The 21180-nt window shown below is 40.1% G+C and overlaps 1 protein-coding gene across 1 annotated transcript; it reads right to left on the bottom strand.

The window, feature by feature from the left end:
• Window positions 1–826: 826 nt before the first annotated feature.
• cckb (cholecystokinin b) lies at window positions 827–4586 on the bottom strand. The gene is made up of 4 exons (XM_034094792.1): window positions 4509–4586; window positions 3798–3918; window positions 3547–3702; window positions 827–1263 (listed from the first exon to the last, which is right to left on the bottom strand). The coding sequence occupies exons 2-4, from the start codon at window positions 3916–3918 to the stop codon at window positions 1127–1129; spliced, it is 414 nt and encodes a 137-aa protein (XP_033950683.1). The 5' UTR covers window positions 4509–4586; the 3' UTR covers window positions 827–1126.
• Window positions 4587–21180: the final 16594 nt, after the last annotated feature.

The following is a 21180-nucleotide window of genomic DNA, read 5'->3' as shown; positions in this document are numbered from 1 at the left end:
TCGGTTGATCCATTAGTTGTACTAAGTTGTGTTTATCTGTGATCAGTTTTAAGTTCTTTCTATTTTGTTTGTCATTCCAGTTAATGTTAAAGTCTCCTAAAATGATAAGCTCTTTGTTGGAGTCACAGGAATTCAGCATGAGTTTTACCTGATCATAGAAATCCACCTTAGCGATGGGTTGTCGATACAGGCAAATCATGGTGAGGGACATTTCCTCAGATAGTGTGATTTCCACACCAACACAATCAAACTCAATATTAGCTGGGAGAGCAATCTCCCCACAAGTAATGCTATTCCTCACATAAAGCAACACATGAAAAAAGATTTCTTATTTTCTGAGATGTCTGCACACAGGGGTGTTAAACCTTATTTCAAGCAGTGTCCATCGGTTGTTTGCACGCACAACAGTCATTCATTCCAGTCATCCAGAAAAGTCTTAATGAGTTTAGAATTGTATTCCATTATTTTTTAGCAAATTTAAAACCAAATCAAGGATAAAATTGTTATGGATAATTTAATATCCTCTTTTATTCAGAAAGATTTTGGTGGATAGATAGAAGATAAGCTATCTTCAAAATGAATTTTGAGTATGTGTTTTTTATCCATGTGGTATAAATATTAATGCAGCGCAGGCTGTCCGCTCGAATCTCCCTTGTGATGTATTAGGGCTTTATATATATTAGAAAAAGAAGAAATGCATTTAGATCTGTGTGCAGCGGTAATGAGGTGCCACAGTTAATCCTGTCTTTGACACCCAATGCAACCAAGGAATCCTAATGGCGCTAATTCAAGCAGCATGCATTGAAGGAATTCATATACAGAGAGAGACATTTCCATTCTTTAATCAGTCCAGTTAGTCCCGTCAGACCTTTACACCATCCCAATCCTTTCCACCCAAAATGATAAAGAAATCAGAGAAAACCAGAAACAAAAAAACCTCAGACAGTGAGAGCTTTTCTGCAAAATGTGGCATATATTGCATTATTACAGTTTTACAAACAAATGTACAACAAATACATCATAAATAGACTCTTGTTGTGAGACAGTGAGGAGCCAGCTTGCGTGGGTTGTTTTTTCTTCTTCTTCTTTTTCCAGGAGCTCGTACGCAGGGGTTTGAGCCGTGACTTTACGAGGAGTATTCATACTCCTCTGCACTGCGGCGGCCGAAATCCATCCACCCCATGTAGTCCCTGTCTGCTATCCGGTGGTTGGCACTAAGGCCGTTGCTTCTACTGTTTGCCGAGGAGTTTCTACGCACAGAACCTGGGAGGAGAAAGTGAGGAGGAAGAGGAGGGATGGAGGACGAGGAGGGATGGAGGTGATAGAAAGAGAGGGAGGAGGAGGGGAAAGAGAGCAGGAGGGAAATTAGTATTCATCCGAGTAAGTGGAGCATCAGATAACTTCACTCATAGTAGTCCTACTTTTGGTTATTTCTGCGTGGAGACAGCGAGAAGAAGCAAGCCAATGTGGTGCAATGACAGAGTGACTCAAATCTGATTTTTATACTGTGTGAGACAGAATTATAGAAACTACAACCTCATTATTTTTATTTATATCTAGTGTAATGTGGCCATTTGTGTATACTGTGAGATTGGATACAAGTGAAGCTCTCACAAACCAAGCCAATAATAGTCTAATGAACTAAAGTGGATTTTCAATGATTGATGCTTTTAATATAAACATTTGCATCACTTTTACATGTCCTAAAACGACAATTTAGCAGTTAGCAGTTAGTTCATAACCAAATTACACTTTCACAACGTTGCATAATTTGGTGTTGATGCCTTATAGGGTGTATTTAAAACTCCACAAATTAGACTCATAGTGTTTTATTTCCATTTGGGTTGTATATTGTTTGATTTGGTTTTCTGATTAGTTTTTTGCTGTAAAGCTGGTTTGCTTTTACACATCTTAAATGTACTTTTCTCATTATTTCTTCCTCCCATCCTCCTACAGAGGAGGGGATGTCCAACAGCAGCTGGACTTTAGGGGTGACAACATACCATTACCCTCTCTTCCTTGCGTGTCCATGCGTAATCAGTGTGTGCTTTAATGAATGTGTGTGTCCTTTCCCTTTACATTTTTATCTTGTTCCTATTTCTTCTTCTTTTTCTTCGCTGCACTGTGACCTCAAATCTTGTAAAACATCTCAGAATCATCAACTTTTTTATTCCAAGCAAGTGAAGCAGGAGTACTATCTGCTTGGTAATCGATAGAGCGCTCACAGAGATGCTGCTTACACTCCACCCACATCCTCCTACGCAACACACACACACACACACACACACACACACACACACACACACACACACACACACACACACACACACACACACACACACACACACACACACACACACACACACACACACACACACACACACACACACACACACACACACACACACACACACACACACACACACACACACACACACACACACACACACACACACACACACACACACACACACACACACACGCACACACACATCCATAGACACACAGTGTTTCAGTTCCCTGGTGTGCTGAGACGATTGGCTGCAGAAGGCTCGACAACGACACCTCCTACACCGAAGCAGGCAAGTGAGCAGCGAGCACACGATGAAAGACACCCACAAGTCAACACATTCCCTTAGAGTATTACATATTACATTCAATGTGCCCTTTGACATGATTCTAGACTTCTCTGTCTGATTGAACAGTTTCTGATTTGCATTTTTGTGCCGAAGATTATGCAACGGCACATAGAAACTTTAAATGGCTGAAAACGTAGAAAACTTTTCAACTAATCACATGCTAATGCATTTCACCGACTGTAGATGCCGGAATCGTTTCAGAAAGAGACGGAGACACACATTCTCCACAGTGAGTATAAATGTGTGTGTTTACGGTCAGAGCCTCAGTCCTGCTACACGGGTAGAGAGACACGAGCACTAAACATGAAGAACTATGAAAGGGTGAAGAGCTTGTTTTTTTTCTTCTATTGATGTAGAAAAAATATCAACTTGGAGTCACTTGGGGCGAATAAGTGAAATAAGATGGTGCAATGAGAATGGCCGGAAGGCTGCACACTCTAATACTCGCTCTTTCAAACCACAAAAGCTTTTCAGAGCCACTAATTCATTTTACAAAGCTGCGTGTGCGCTGATTCCAGTAATTAGCGAGTCGGAGGGGAGGAGAAGGGCAGTGAAAAGCACTTGTCTCTGAAAATGAAGGTGGTTTTTTTTGCCAGATGTTTTTTCTTTAAATATCCACAAAAATCAACACTGAACGAAACTGAAATGTTGACTTTAATCAAATATATCAAGTCAAAAAATGTCCCATAACTGTATTAGGTCAGTTGAAAGTAATAATATTAAGTTGAATCTATTGTTTTTTATTTGAACTTTATATTACTGCTTTCAACTAACCTAATACAGTTATGTGAAATCTGTTGACATTATTTAAAGTCAACGTTTCCGTTTTCTCAGTGACCCCCTATCCTCCAGGCACAACAAAAGATGGCAGCAATGATATGCAAACTAATAATACACATTCACACACCTTTCCTGGAGGAGATGAGTCTTGCCAGCAGCTCTCCGAGGTTTGCTCGGGAGTCTGCGTCCTCTTCGGCCAGAGGCAGAGCTTTCAGCTGGGGGGCAGAGCGGCTGTGTTGGAGGTGAGGCTCTCCCAAGGTGTGGGTGTCCGCCTCCAGGAGAGCTGCTCACACAAACACACAAGAGCAGATGTCAGATATGGGAACGTTTAATGAAAAAGTGTCACTCTTTTCCGAGCCAGTGGGGATAAACGTGTACCTTCAGATGCAGCGGACATGGAGCGGTGGCCCTTGTCTAGAGGCTGGGAGGAGAAGGGGAGCCCTAAACAGCTCGTACATAAGACCGCCAGCACGACACACACACATAGCCCTGCAGTCATCTGAAACACACAGAGGGAAAGTTTCATTACTCAGAAGCAGTGACAGACAGCAGGCGTCTCCTGACTCTTTTTCCACACTTAGAAACTACAACTACGACCGTTTGCCAGACAAGTGAACGACTGCATGGCAAAAAGAAATGTGAAATACAGAAAATAAAATTCACACAGCACGCATCAAACTGGACCGTGATATCCTGAGCACAATTCTAACAAGTCAAATTGACCCAATTTTCAGCAGGGAAATAAGCTCTTATTCCCACCTTTCTTTCGGGGGAACATCTCTAGAAATACATTCATGAAATAAAAGGAAAAAGGGAAATTATCTTTTAAAACACATTTAATGTAAGAACAAAATAGACATATTGTCGTGTTAAAATATAGATTTAAGTCTTAACAGTTCAAGGTAAAACATGTGTACTAAATATATAAATGCTCTCATCTTTTCCTTTCATCTATATGTTAGCTATAAACATTGCTTTAACTAGACTTATTATAAAGTAGAAATAATGCGTTCACAATAAAAAGAAACATTGCATAAATGCCAAAATCTCTGACCGGTTGTATGATATAAGAAATAAAAAGCAGCTTACCTTGAGAAAGAGGTTCAGCGTGTCAGAGAGTGAGGAGAGCACTTCTCTGTTGAGTGGGAAGGATGCCCCTTTTATACACCACGCTCAGAGCTGTGTGTGTGTGTGTGTATGTGTGTGTGTGTGTGTCTGTGTGCCTCAGCGTACATCCTGTGTATTCCTCGGTGTGTTTTCAAGCCTAATTAGAGCATATTTTCTATAACCTCAACATAACAACATTGTGCTTCAGTTTTATTGTCTGTTTGCTAATCATACAAATCAAAGCTGCTTGGTTGATGTGCATTAACAACGTGTGTGTGTGTGTGTGTGTGTGTGTGTGTGTGTATCTGTGTGTGTGTGTGTATTTGTGTGTGTGTTAGTGTGTATCTGTTTGTTGTGTTGGAACAGTGAATCATTAACAACGTGTGTGTGTGTGTGTGTGTGTGTGTGTGTGTGTATGTATGTCAGTGTGTGTGTGTGTTTGTGTGTTTCTGTGTGTGTGTGTGTGTGTGTGTGTGTGTGTGTGTGTGTGTGTGTGTGTGTGTGTGTGTGTGTGTGTGTGTGTGTGGTCAGGCATACACACACCCACACATGCAGTGTACTGTAGATGTCAGTGGGAATTCACACTTAAAATGTGGGCGGAAAGGAAAATATTCAGTTTTGTTACTTTAACAGGTGACTGAAATCGAGACATCTCCACCATCCTCCCACTGACTCCCCCTGTCTCCCCCCACTCTCCCTTTAAACACACAGGATTAACCCGGCTCATTGATCATGCATGTGTAGCAAATCAGTCAGCCTGAGTCGATAGCTAATGATCAGCTGTTGTGAGTTAATGTTTTTATTAAGGAGGCTGACAGCCTGCTGATTGGTGCGTGACAGGATTAGCATCGCAGCACCGGAGCTGTTTGTACCTGCTGAGATAACGTAGCCTTATTAGAGGCAATAAACGAGTGACAGTGAACTGAACACACACACACACACACACACACACACACACACACACACACACACACACACACACACACACACACACACACACACACACACACACACACACACACACACACACACACACACACACACACACACACACACACACACACACACACACACACACACACACACACACACACACACACACACACACACACACACACACACACACACACACACACACACACACAATTCTGAAGCTCATTCAATGACATGTTAATTGAGTGCTCATCTGCTGCCAAATAAATTAAGAATAACTGCAGTTCCATGTAATAATAATAATAATAATTCATTTATTTGATATAGGCGTCTTTCAAGGCTCTCAAGGTCGCCGTACAAACACATACACAATGTGAAGAGTCTCTGTTATAGTTAGTAAAACTTCCCACTTGATTTGAACTGCTGCCAGTGAAGATGAATGATCGGTTTGAAATGCAACTAAATAAAGGAGTAGCTCGTACGACCAACAGTCAATGGATGTAATTCCTACCTGCTTACAGTAAGCACTATCAGTAAAGAAACACACAAATCAAAAATATGAAGAAATGCAATTTGCAGTATAATGGTATATATGGTAAAAACATACCTGTCATATAGTTTAAATATAACATCAGGCTTCAACCAATTGACCCCACCATGAACTGTTTTACAAACGGTAGAATACTTGAAGCTGCATTATGAACATTTTCTCATGACAGCACATTTACAGAACATTATCACCTTACTCTGCGTTACCCTGAACGTTACAGAGCCTTTTAGTGTCTTTGAGTCCATTGTTTTGGTTTCACAGCAACAACTTTACAGAACCTTTTAGTGTCTTTGAGCTAGTTATTTTAGTTTTTTCTGCACAACTTTACAGAGCCTATTACCGTCTTTCATTTCAGTTTTTTAGTTGTTGGGCACAACTTTAAAAAGTCTTTTAACGTCTTTTGGCTCTTTTGGGGGGTTTTACAGAAACCATTTTGATTACATTTTGCTGCTCTCATTTCCTTCAGCTGAAGCTAAACATGTTTTCTGAGCTCCTGTAAACTCAAAGTACACTACTTGCAAACAAAGTTATCAAATAGCTTTTATCCGCAAAAGATTCAGATATTTCCCCCAGGTGCAGAGAGGAAGGTAATATTTTAGAGTCAGGGCTGCTATCGTCGCTGTTTCCTGGTATTAAAGCCTTCAAAATGTAATGTAACCAGTGCTGGCTGCCAGTTGCCAAGCTGCTGGACAAACCGGGGGCCACAGCTCGCAGTTGTCACTCAGGAGCAGTCTCTCGATCACATCAGCCCGCTCTGTCACATTCATGGCTTTCCTTCAGTCTGCCTTTAAGTTTTTTCTCGCTCGATGAATATGCTGTAGAGATTTCTCCAGGCACCATCAGAAGGCATAAGTGTAGGAGGTGAGGCCACGGCCGTTCAAATTAGAATTAATTAACCATGTGGTGTGGGAGGCGTGCATGTGTGAACAATGTGTGTGTACGTGTCTTTTATACTAGAGACATTTAGCCCTGTCTTTTTAGTGCGTGTGTTTTGACCTTAAACGCAACCTGTTGGTCATGCTTATTCCCCTCACCTCTAATGTCGGCGAGCAAAATGATCCACTGTTGATTATATGAGTTCATCCAAAATACATCTGATCTGCAAGCTTGAGTTAAAATGCCCGCTGAAGCGTCTAATTAGTGGCAGTGAAGAGGCTTCTGTGAAAAAAAGCAAAACTGAAATCTGCAATTAAAAATAGAGAGACCCCTTGACGAGGGCAATCGCTACATCTTTATATACAGCTCGTTAAATTATTCATACATCTATCATTGTCTCATGGTGCTCAACACAAATATGTACTTAGGCCGGTCTCATATTGCTATTAAGCCCACAAGTTAGATCTTGGAGCCGCAACAGCGACCTGATGGATGTGCTTGTTGAACTTTACACGATATTTTCCTCCTGTGAGCCGTGGGTTTCGTGTCGCAGTGCCTCAACTCAAAGCTCAGCAGGAGCCCGTGTCAACAGGAACATACTGTACACCAATCTGTTAGATTCTAGAATATGAGTTAGTGTGTGTGTGTGTGTGTGTGTGTGTGTGTGTGTGTGTGTGTGTGTGTGTGTGCGTGCGTGTGCGTGTGTGTGTGAGAGTTCAGATAATAAAGATAGCCTATGTGAATAAGAATGGGGAAAGCTATTTCATCAACATTTAGGATAGAATTTAAAAAACATATTATATAACATAGGGATTGGGAAACATTATGTTGAAAAATTGCTGTTTCTGATAAGTAATGATTTGGTTGTTGCAGCTGTTGGCTTTGGACAGGACACACAAATAAGGAAAATGTATTGCATGGCGAATGTGTTATTTCTGGGCACTGGCTATTTTTTAAACAGTCTGTTTGTCGATTTGGCTTTAAGTCCAATGGGACATCTTTTCTGACTATTCGTTTTTGGAACAAGTCCCCAGAAATATATCAAACTGAACATTTATCAAAACTGTTGCTTAATGTTAAATCGTAGATACATATAAAAATAAATCATGAAATGATGGCTTTTTTTCTATAGGCTATATGGGTTCCTGTATGCAGAGCATCGTGGATTAAATAATGTCACATATATCCTCCTATCAGGCGCAGCCCTCATCAGCCCTCTCCATGTGGAGCCTTAATGCTGCTGCATCCTCACCTCAAGAGCACCAGCCATCAAGAACACACCAGCTCTGTAATCACACACTTGTGTTTGAATGCACACAGTTTGAAGGACACTCATCTGGATATTGATGAGTGCCAATGTGCACGGTGCCGGTGGTGTGTGGATACAGAGGCGGTCCAGCAGCACTTGAGTCACAACAAATTCAGTTTCAAGTGCAATGGGAAAAAGAATCCCTGGACCTTCAGGGGAGGATGGGGCTCCAGATACCCCTTTACACACACACACACACACACACACACACACACACACACACACACACACACACACACACACACACACACACACACACACACACACACACACACACACACACACACACACACACACACACACACACACACACACACACACACACACACACACACACACACACACACACACGCACGCACGCACGCACGCACACACACACACACAATATGCAGTCATACATTGTTAACAAACTGGACGCATGGCTAGGAATAACAAAAACTGATTACACTATATCTCTATGCAGATTATTGTGTCACCAGCTCCAAATCTTTGCTTTGCACTAATATGTGAATGTCCAAGCCTGGAAACACGCTTGCAATCATTTGTATTCATCAAAATCTATTGTATTTTGTACAACACGTCAATGAACATTAAAACAGAGATTCATTTTGTTCAAAAAATTGAAAGGACCAAAAACATTTAACTATCAAAGTTGTAAAAACGTGGAAACTGGATATATACTGTATATGTCAAAATTGAGCTAAAACCCCCAAAACCGCGTTCTTCCTGACGCACCTTCCTGACGCAGCTTCCTGACGCACCTTCCTGACGCACCTTCCTGACGCACCTTCCTGACGCACCTTCCTGACACTTGTCCGAATTTCTAAGCAATCCTGACCTTTTTTTTTTTTTTAAATCTCTTCGTTTCTTGCCTAACTTCCACACATGGAGCTTTTCCATTTTCTTTGGCGGGCTGCAGGCGACTTTACGTGTGAATGAGTCACACAGATTTGGAGATCATGCACCAGCGTGACAAAGGACATGAAGAACTATTACACTGTGTGCTTCACATCAATTGTTCCGACATATGGGCCGATGAGACCGAACTTCGCCTCCCCCCCAGCAACGGACCTATTACGATGGAGATGTTCACAGGTATTATCCATTGTATTATCATGGGCAAATGGCTCAAATCTTGTTCCTGTTCGCAGTGTAACCCCTCTCATCTCTTGCTAAAGATTAAATGTAGCAATGGAGCCTCTATTTCACTTCATTCCCTTCTATTCTTCCTCTTGTGTCAATTAACTGAAATAAAATGTACCTTAAAAACAAAATCAAGGTCAATGTGTTGCAAGAATAAGATGTGGAAAGAAAGGGGAAAGGAGTGTGTGTTTGTGGGGAATCTCTGTGTGATAACCAAGTCATTAACAGCAAGCCAGAAACATTAGCTCTGTTAGACTCAAGGGTCTCTGAACAGTCAATACTATTGATTAGCATTAATTAAAACATTGCTTCGCCTCTTTGGAAATTTCTCTGCAGCCTGAGATCCAGACAGCTTACGGAATTTGTTTTGCATGCATTTGATTGTTTCACACATTTTTTTCTCTAGACCCCCTTACCACCTTATGATCAATTTGTCACAGCTCAGAGAAAACAAGACTATTGTACAACTCAAAAGTAAGGGGCCAAAAACAATATTTTACTTACAAACATCCAGGCAGGCAAACAAAGCACTTGAATCCCCCAAAAACCTCGAGGCTAAGGTGCAAACAGTGGTTAAAGATAAGTATTGGCAGGCAATGATTTCTCAGAGCAGGGCCAATGCTATCTTGTGGTTGTTGGTATGGAAACATGTTCTTTGCAGTGCTGAAATACATCTACGGTATGTCCCAATTAGACTCAGAGAGAGAAGCTACTTCGATCCAAAGTGTCAACACTAATAAATCATCTTCTTACCTTATCTGTTAAAGCCTCATTCAGCGTGCACAGATGTACATGTGATTATAGTGTACATGTTCAGGCTACACTGACAGTTCCATCCAATTAAGCTGACGAGGGTTCATTACATCCTGGAACATTTTTCAACTCTGTGCAATTAAAAAGCTTTTGATGAACAGCCGGCGCGAGACACAAAGAAGTGAGGAGTTTGAAGAATCATGTTCATCATTCAGGAGGATTTGTTATTATAATGAAATTAAAAGACGTGTTGTTGGCGATGAGACACAGTCAGAAATCTTTAACATGTTAAATAAACATTTATGACACAACAACAGTGGTAGAATAAGTACTTAGATTTCACTCTAAAGTAAAAACACTTTTTTTATTACAAAAGGATTAGCATTAAGATATACTTGAAGTACCAAAAGTAAAAGTACTTTTTATGAGTAATGGCCCATTTCAGAATCATATGAAATGACTGGATTATGAATACTGAGGCATTATTGTATCAGCTAGTATGTGGAGATAATGTTAGTTACTTTATAAACTGCTGCTGGATATCTTAACCTATAATTATATAGCAATGTTTATTTATAAGTAGATCCATATTCTGTGTTACCGAATGATCTGAATCTGTAAAGCTGACCAATAACTGTAGGGGAGTAAAACATACAATATTGGCTTAAACAATGAAGTGGAATTTGAAGGGGAAATGAGCATAACAGGGCAATTCACAAGTACCTCACAATGTTACTCAATTGCAGAACTTGAGTAAATATTCCTAATTACAATTCACCACTCTACAGCAGTCAGCCTAAGGTCTAGTGATATTAACCATCTCTCCTCTGTGCCAGCATGTGTTTCCTGGGAAATGCAGCATGTGGGTCTCTGCACAGGCAAACATGGTAATAGAGGACAGTAATTGTTGCTCCACTGCCTTGTTGTCTGTAGGAAAGTCTCTTGTGTGTGTCCTCTGCTCTGCTCAGTCTCGCTGCTGAATTATAAATGATGCTGCGGTGTGTCGGTGATGACAGAGGAGAAGGGATATAGGTTACTGCAAATGGGCAAATACAGGGAGAAGACATCCGTGAGGACTTTACTGCCTCGATTTGACGAAGAAACCAGCTCCATCGCAATGATTGTATCCCACAAAGAGATTAAATAAATAATCGGACGGTTTTAATCATAGATGAAACATGATTCACCGTGGATTCAATAAGATCCCCATACCTGGATTACACGTACAAAGAAATTAAATGAATATTGACTATATATCATGGTGGCTGCTTGATGTGTGAGTGAGTTGGGGAAAATGTTATGATGTAAATCTGTAACACCTGCTATAGATTGATGATTTTTGTTCGTATTCATAAGATTTACCATTCCAAGCAAGGGAAGGGCTCAACCAATGGCAAGTTCAGGACTAAAAAGTTGCTTTTATTTAATAAGAGAAGACAAAAAATGTATACTTTAAAAAAAAATTCAATTTCCTAACAATATTGCTGGAGAACCGAACTATCCTTTCGTTCACCACCAAACATGGAAAATAATCACATAGATTTAAATGTAGGTCTGAATCTAGCCATTGATTTGGGACAATTTTACTTAAAGGGCCCTCTCATGCTCAATTTCAGATCCATATTTTATATTTGGTGCTTCTACTGTGACGTGTTTCCATGTTTTAATGTTCAAAAAGCTCTTTATTGTTCTCATACTGCCTGTGCTGCAGCACCTCTTTTCACCCTCTGTCTGAAACCAGAGCCCAGTCTGCTCTGATTGGTTAGCTGTTGTGATTGGTCATTGGTCAACCGTTTAAAGATGTCCCGCCCCTAAGCCTATCACGCACAATGTGTTGTCTATACATATAGCACACTACCGAAAAGGGAAAACTCCCAAAAGCATAACAGGGCCTCTTTAATTCATCATATTGTTTAATGTACTTTTTCATGTTTTTCCTCTTCATGACACTCCTCTAACCCTCGGACAAATGCAGCTCCATAAGTTTCATCACAGCCGTTAAGTATAAATCAATTAGACAAGATATAACAAATAATTAAATATTAATCACAAGCCATAATCCTCATGCAGATTACAGCACACTGTATATGTGTAAGTGTTGTTGAATGTTGATATATTTAATACCAGGAGGATTTGGACAGGAAAAGGAGATAAACAACAATCAGGGGAAAACAAAACCCATCTCTGCCTCACAGAATCTCTTTTGATGTATACAAATGAAAATAATATCACCTGTAAATAAAACTAAGGATCAATATACAATCAATAGCTTAAATTCAATAATAATGGCAAACTTTAAGAACAGCATAAAGGGATCATACAGTGGTCAGATAATATTTCAGACATTTGTTTAAGCAATGCTTAGAGATACAGTATTTTATAAATATGAAAAGCCAATCCAGATTTGTGTTCCCCTAAAACGAATACTGAGTTTTCATCTGTGAAGGTAATGGTCCTGTGTGTTCGCACCATGTTTACTCCTTTTTGAGGTGAAAACAACGTTGTTTATTAAACCCAGACGGGTACCAAATAAAAGCACTGATGTTTGTTTACTGGTTACAGTACATGTGAAAACAAAATGTGTTCCATGGACAGCAAATAACAATAAAACAAATAAAAGACGAGCCGGAAGAGCCTTAAACAATATGATTATTTAACATATACATTATCATTATTCACATGTGCAATGGTGTAATGTAATGAAGTGCATTCAAACAAGAATTATATTCAGGTACCAATTTTAAGTATTTAATTTAAATGTCTTTCATCTCAGGACACTCAAACAAACGAAAATTAAGAAGATTATAATATATGATGATTTGTTATCAACTGAGCGGAGCGTCTATTTGCAAGTTCACAATTACCAATGACGAATGACATTTCCAAAAATACCAAAACATGATCAAATGTATGCCCGGGTGTAAATAGAAAGAGCCTAGTACTATAGTCTCCCTGAAGCAAAATGGATTGTTCACTATAGTCAACCGGGTGTAGTGTTTGCCTTACGTAATACAGTTTATGGAATATGAGCAACATTTTTTTCAAATTTCACAAAACAAAACTTAAAGTGCACCTATCATGCTATTTTAGGCAATAGCATGGTCTCAGATATATAAAAAATATATATAAAAAACATGTCTATGAAGTGTTTTGCTCAAAATACCAAACAGATCACCCATTCTAGCCATGCCTCATAACCCTCTATTTCACTTCCTGTTTCAAAAGTGCTGATTTGGGGTATAAGGCTTTTTAAAAAAAAGGTGGGGGCTGAGCTCATGCAGGAGATGCTCCCGGCAGATTCTACGGTGATGAAACGCCATATCATGGATTATCAAGGATTATTTCTGAAACAGTATGGAGCTCAAAGGCTTTCTCTCTTGCTGGTTATACAACTAGGTGAGTTCCTTTTTATTTCCTGCTTCTTCACACACATGCTCTCCAGTACCGGTTAGCTCTGAGTGTTAGCGATGCTAATGTAAACACAGACCATATTACGTCCAAAACAGTCAGGCATTGTTTCTGATAGCAACATTTCTGATAGGGCCGTGGGTGTAAAGCCAGCCTACATTTCCGATATTACGTCTTATCGGACGCAAATCTGGATCAGCTCCGTTGTAGCCCCGTTTTTAGAGATTTGGGTACGGAGGAAAAAAGAGAGGGTTTTATTTTCTGACGCTGCGTGAGTTCCCTGACACACCGGGGACATATTTATGTATAAAAGACATCAAAAAGTGCATTTTGCATGATAGGTCCCCTTTAATCAAGAATGCCCGGGTGTAAATAGCACTATCTACTAAGGATACATGTGTCATGTTATATACACCGGGTGCAAATAGCTTTGTTCGCTAGTCACCCGGGTGTAAATAACATTGATGACTATTTTCCCCCGGGTGTAGTGTTTGCCTTTGTTTTTTCCTCCATAAAAGTGTATTTACAACGTGTGTGATTGGCGTTGTAATACAGTTTATGGAATATGAGCAAAACAGTTTGCCAATTTCACAAAAATTAATAACAGAGACAATTAATTAAACCGAAGTCCATCATGCCCAATTAAAGCTGCAGGGACTATTTTCACTCACTGCCAGATGCTAAAGCTTAGCAGGACAACAGGTCAACTTTCCCCCTGATCAATGTGACTTTTGTTCAAAGAATTGTGGTTTGTAAAACTGTATGAATGTAGAAAAACAAACTAAAGTCTCAACAGTCTCAGGTTAGAAACATAGAAAACTCCTGGACGTGTGATGGCAGTCTGTGGGCGCTCAGCTATGTAACTGTCGCTCTGCATCACAGTGACTCCCTGCCAGATTTGCTGAATTTAAATGAGCGCCAGACAGTCAATGGACGAAGGATCCAGACATGTTTTTGTTTTTTTCTCCCGTGTCTCGCAACGATGTTAGCCAAATAATTAGTGTCTAAAGTCCTCATTTAATTTAACTTTTCTTTCCCTTCTCTTTATATGGCTCTCCTTGCTTGCCATTGCCATTCATTTATTGCTGAATGCTGAAGACAGCAGGGGGAATTTAATGATTTTTGAACACACAAACACACAAACAAACACACACACACACACACACACACACACACACACACACACACACACACACACACACACACACACACACACACACACACACACACACACACACACACACACACACACACACACACACACACACACACACACACACACACACACACACACACACACATACACACACACACACACACACACACACACACACACACACACACACACTGTCTCTCCCTCCCACAGGATGTATAATTCATAGGCGTTAGTGGAGTTTGGCAGCTTTTGGCTCTGTGAGAGTTCAGAGCTGAAATGTGACACCATTTTGGCAATCACCAGAAGAAATGTGTCCAAGCAGACTGCACGGGACGACATGCGCTGTCCAGAGAGGGAGAGAGCGGGATGGGAGAGAGTTTTTGTGTGTGTTCATGAGGTAGATTACAGGTGTCAGTGATGCGCTTCACTCATATGAAAATCTTCAACTAGCCTGTTCAAAATCCAAATTAAATCAAAGACACTCCAGTGGGTACCTTGACACCATCCTTGATTAAGACTTTATGCATTATTTGCTGTCGTTGGTTATTTAACACCTGCTGTCTCAATACATATTTGGTGGTATTTATTAATAAATACCACTAGATCCGGAGTCGAGGCTGATCCTCTTGCTGTAGTCCTGTGTCTTGGATCCTCTATCCTGAGTTCTGGATTAAGTCGTGGACTTCGGGTCGTGGCTGAACCTGTCTCTGCGGTCCTGCCTTGGGTCTCGTCATGCTGCCTCCCTGAAGGCTCCCACAGGATTGTAGCTGACATCCTCGTAGATTCATCTTCTTATTACAGACACATGCATTTCCTAACATTCGGTCTATATGCTGTAAAATGTATTATCTCTTCAATTTACACACGGCATCTATTGCACGTCTGTCCGTCCTGGGAGAGGGATCCCTCCTCTGTTGCTCTCCCTGAGGTTTCTCCCATTTTTCCCTTTAAACTGTGGGTTTTCTCTGGAAGTCTTTCCTTGTACGATGTGAGGGTCTAAGGACAGAGGGTCTAAGGATAGAGGGTGTCGTTTTTCTCATACTGATATTCTGAACAATCTGTGCTGTTGTATTTGCTGTAAAGTGTCTCTACTGTAGGCTATTATTATTATTATATGTACAGCACTTTGGCTCGACCAAAAATCGTTTATAAATGTGCTATATAAATAAAACTTGATTTGATTTGATTTGACAAAGTAGGTAACTGTTATATCAGTCTCGGCTTACCAGAATGCCACCTGCAGGAAACAACACAAATGGAAAAACATTAAATTGGCAGATGATGTCTGAGAGGTGCAGAAACACTGCTGTGATGAGCAACCAATGCATCAAATATAATGTGAATTACTGATAGTAAATGATACAGATTGCAAGAGCTTCAGATGTACTACTTTTAATCAGGCAGTCCTTCATCTCCCTGACCAGATGTGGACCTCCTTTCTGCTGCTGTTTTCAAGGATCTCAAAGCAGAGAGGAAATTTCAAAAATGTAATTTTCTAAACTCTTTTTTGCCAAGCTATTATGGCGGGTGCTTAACATCTACCCATGTTGAACGTTATCAGTGGATTAAAAGGCTTTTATTAGTTATTTTCATCACATATCTAATGCTTCACAATGGGTAGTAGACAATAGGTGCACACACAGTGGAATGGACAGAAGCAATATGTTCATGTTAAAATGAATACAATAATTGTTTTATCACTATTGTGACTATTGGTTCATTGGAAAAAAGTGAGATAATGAAAAAAACACAACAACCACATGAAGCAGGTCGATGCCCAATTGTAACATTTAACTCAACAACACAGCATCATTTGAATGGAAACATTTTTATTTATTTTTTTCGGCCATTCTCCACAATTTTCCTAATCATTTCGAATTAATGACCAGGTACATTTAGCACATATCGTCGAGAAAAAGGATACACAAGACTTAGATAGGTGGTTAAGTCAGGGGACATTGGCTGTAGTCCTCAGAGCATAGTACTCATTTGTTATTCCAAACTCAACTCTCCATATAAAATGCACTGTACAAATGTACTGTTATTTTACCTATACACAATAACATAAATGTATGTCTTCCCAGGAAACCTCATCTAAAATTAATGATACATAATAATTTGATTACTGATTTATTACTCAGTTATGGCCCAACCTGATTCTGATTGAGGTTCAAACAAACAATAATATTTAATTGGGAAACGTCTCCCTGGCAGGAAAAAACACAATCATATTGTTGAGATCGTGCAGGTCTGGAAATGAGACACCTAGTGAACATAATCCAAGCTGACATGAAAGAATTAGTCACACAGCCACACGGAAGTCATTCATTTGGGCACACACACACACACACACACACACACACACACACACACACACACACACACACACACACACACACACACACACGCACACACGCACGCACGCACGCACGCACGCACGCACGCACACACACACACACACACACACACACACACACACACACACACACACACACACACACACACACACACACACACACACACACACAGTCTGACAAGTACATGTAGCCCCCATCTTATTGCATATGTATGAACATAGCCTCAGGCGCTGCTGAAATACAGTATGCATGCTATGCCTGTGGGCTTCTATAAATCATAACTAATATTTCACATTGGCCATGTCTAGTCTGGATTAGCAGATGGTTCCTCTTCTACCTGTCTCCCGTGCACCTGAACCCTGTCCTCTTATTAGCATTACAGAATGTCTCCTCCATCTCCCTCTTTATCTGCTCTCTTTCTAAACTATGTACTCACGTTTTCAGGAAAGATCTCATTAGTTTGGGTTGATATCAGATGCTTGAGTTCTACCTGATTTCACCCACATTTTGGTTTATTGATCCTTTAAAATGGGATCCGTGCTGGAACCATGAACATAATGCACTTTGTGTTTTTGTAACAAACAGTAAAAACCAGTAATAAACCCAGCCGGTAATAAAATGTCATTTTTATGCACTTTTTTATACACCATTTATTTGGTTTGTTATGACAGTTGAAAATACTGCACCACATTTGATGCTTTTTGGGTTTTCCTGTCCTGTAGGGTCTACAGGTCTTTGTGCATGCAAATGGTCTGCAAAGGCTAAAATGCCAAAGTTCTCTCCAGAGGGATTTTCTCTCCCTCACACTCCCCGTTCTCCCGTGACAAAATGACATCACTAAGAAACACTCACTCTTCTATGGTTAGTGCTCCAACACATTGTAGGCTGAGGGGCAGGCCATCTCTAAGAGGTTGACCAATCACAACAGAGCCGGCCAGCTGACCAATCAGCAGACTGGGTTCTGGTTTCAGACATAGTGCAAATCAAAATCTACCTCCATATCTTAGCATATTTTGTTATTTTGGCTATAAGCAAAGATAGCAAACAGTAGTTATTTTTAATTGATTACCTTAAGACGCTGACTCACAAGACTCAAAAGGCCGTTAAATGTTACAGGAAGACTTCATTCCAAGCTTGTAAAATGTGCCTTTTAACCTTTAACCTTTATTTTTCTTTCCAAGGAAATGAAAACAGAAAACAAGCTGTATGTGATGGTTGATATGAAAGTCACTGTTTGAAGGAAAATTGACGCCGTACACGATTTGTATCATTGTCTTGTAATGTACTGTCGAATGTCATGTTTTATGTTATTTGTGGACCCCAGGAAGATTAGCTGTTGTTATGCACCAGCTAATGGGGATCCTAATAAACTAACTAAACTAACTAACTAACTAACCAAAGGTCAAAGGTAAGTATAAGCCATTGCAAAGACTGGACATTTGATGTACACTGAAAGCAGGGTGGCTGTTAATGGAGATATATTATTGTGCAGTCACCATTATCCATCCCATTAGTCAGCCATGTGGTCCTAATGATGCCAAATCAAAAATAAGGAGAAAAGGCAACCTGAATCTACAGAGGATCCCACAGAGATGAAGCCAAACGCTCGACAGACGATCTGAGAGGAGCCAAGCCGCCCATCTCCCAGATGGCTCCATCTCCATGCAGCTATGGGGTGTGCAAACACACTCCCTTGAAGACCTCTTTAAAAGAGAAGATTTGTTATGTCTGTGAAAGAAAGTTGGTTAAATAGAAAATGACGATATTGTCTTCAACCTCCCTTTTCATTATTTGATTTGTATTGACTCTTTTTTTATCCTTTGTTAGATCTATACTTCTTTTTATGAATTGTGTTTCTCATTTTTGGTTTTGAATCTGAAAATGAGCCCAATATGTCCTCTTCAAGACATTTCAGTACCCTATCATCTGCTATTAATAAATGTTTCCTTAATAACTTGCATTATTTAAAATATTGTATTCATTTAAATGACCTGTTATTCTTGGCTTCACTTGGGTTAGTATTCCTGAAGACCACAACATCCTTGCTGTTTTGCATCTAAAAGCAGAAAAATCCAAAGCAACAGTTTTTAGTTTTTACAGCATGCTTTGTGCTTTGACACGCTTGGAGCACTCATATCACAGTAATGGACCTCCAACAGTCTCCACACAGTAACTTCATTCAAATTGCACATCAATAATTCATACAATTTATTTTGTACAAATTCTGGTGAACAGCTGGATGATTCAGTAAACAACTTTATTTCAGCTTAAATTGGATCACTTCAGTTTCTGGGGAAAATAAAAAGAAACTGAATGTTGATTTTTGAAAACATACCAAACAGGAATTGTATTGTACCATACCCTGTATCAAATGCATGTCAATGTTCACCCCAAACGTAACATGAGTCCTTCTTGGTTTAAGCAGGGAAGTAATTGTGTGTCTAAATCTGATCACTTATGTACCACAGCAGGGAGTTATGTCAAAATAAATCAAATGTTCTCACAATAAACTCAGCTAATAGCAGCACCTTGAGAGGCTTCTAAAATACCTTTGATAATGAGAAAACATCTCAAAGGTTTATCTGTGGGGAAATGCCACTCTAGATAAATTACAAGTCATTTGAGTGGAAGCCATGTACTGTAGTGTTCGACAGTCCTTATCATGTAGGAAAAGGGTGGAGGAAATTGTCGCTGGAGCACTTAAGACCAAACTCAATCTGCAGCGACTCTGTCTGAGAGGCTGTTAATTAGAAAAAGGAGATGATAACATCGCTCTGTCTGGCCTGTCTCACCTTGTTGTTGTGTTCTTTTTCTATTCTCCTTTCACAGTTTGTCACAAGGAGCTTCCACTTTCAAACACTAATGATCAAAGAACTGCTGGGACTTTTTGTCCTATTTGTGCCTTCACCTAAAACATGTGTTTGTGATGCCATGTGGCCCACAACATACTGAATACTAATACTAATTTCCATTGACTTGCTTTTAGGAAAGAGCTGTCTGTAAGTTAGCAAATTAATCACATTCTCTTGGTACCAACATTTGAATAGTACAACTTGTATAGCCTCTAACTACGGTGGCCGACAGGTGCAAATGCGTTGGAACAAAACGTACGGAGCGTTTACTAAAAGTGCTGCATAAGCGAAATAATGCAAATGCTTGTTGATGCTCGGGGTTTGTTGGCCAACTGTCACGGTCATGAGTGAAACAGACTAACTCTGTGAGGTTGGCCAATCTTTGCTTTCCATTACGTATAATTTCAGTGTCAACATTTTAATGTTTAAATGTATCCCTGAAGCATTTCCTTGCTGATGATGTTAGCGTAGCACCACTGATCATTTGTGTCTTTACTGCCGAGTCGAAACCCTCAGAGAGAGAAGTGAAAGATTAAATAAAAACAAAAACTCTGTTTTCATGTTTGTAAGTAACACACATCACGCTTCATAACAGGATCTTTAAATATGTACTGCATTCCCCCGCTGGCGTCACATCACTTGTCCTCATTGCTGACAGCCAGGACAGCAGAAAAGCTTCAACTCTCTCAATCCCTGTCTGTGCGTCTTTAAGGAATGCATACACCATCACCACATGTCAAAATATAGCAGCCTTGAGACAAAATCACAACAGATAACATATGGTAGACACTGCTGCAGAGGTATGATGGAGGAGGCCTTGTATAGGAGGGTTGTCACTTTGCTACAGATGCATGGTGGGATTTTAAAATGTCTCTTACAACATTAAATGTGTCTCATGATAATAAAGTGTATTTTCAGATGCAAGTCTTGCAATGTCTTTATTTATGTATATGCCTGCAGACCTTAATGGTGACGTGCGATTATGAAGTCTCTCTGGTCTTCATTAGAGCACACAGCTTTTGTTACGGGGAGAACGAGAATGAGAAAAGGGTATACAAGGAGGAGGAAATGAGCTCGGGGGGGGGGGGGAGGAGAAAGTGAAATGGAAGATGGCTGAGATGAAGGAAATATCAAAAATATATTTCATTCTGGCTTTTTCCTCAACTTGTCTCACACAGCACGAGAGTTAAGCAGCTGATTAGCCTCTTGCTCTGTTTGAACATTGATTCAACCCTCCTATTGTCTTCGTTCCCCCCCCCTTACTTTGGTGTTCATGGTCAAATTTGACCGGTCCTGTTTTAACTGCTATTACATTTA

Source organism: Pseudochaenichthys georgianus, chromosome 11 (assembly GCF_902827115.2).
Source record: "Pseudochaenichthys georgianus chromosome 11, fPseGeo1.2, whole genome shotgun sequence".
Lineage (NCBI taxonomy): Eukaryota > Metazoa > Chordata > Actinopteri > Perciformes > Channichthyidae > Pseudochaenichthys > Pseudochaenichthys georgianus.
Note: the sequence above shows the minus strand (reverse complement) of the source record. Positions and strands in the feature narration are given on the sequence as shown.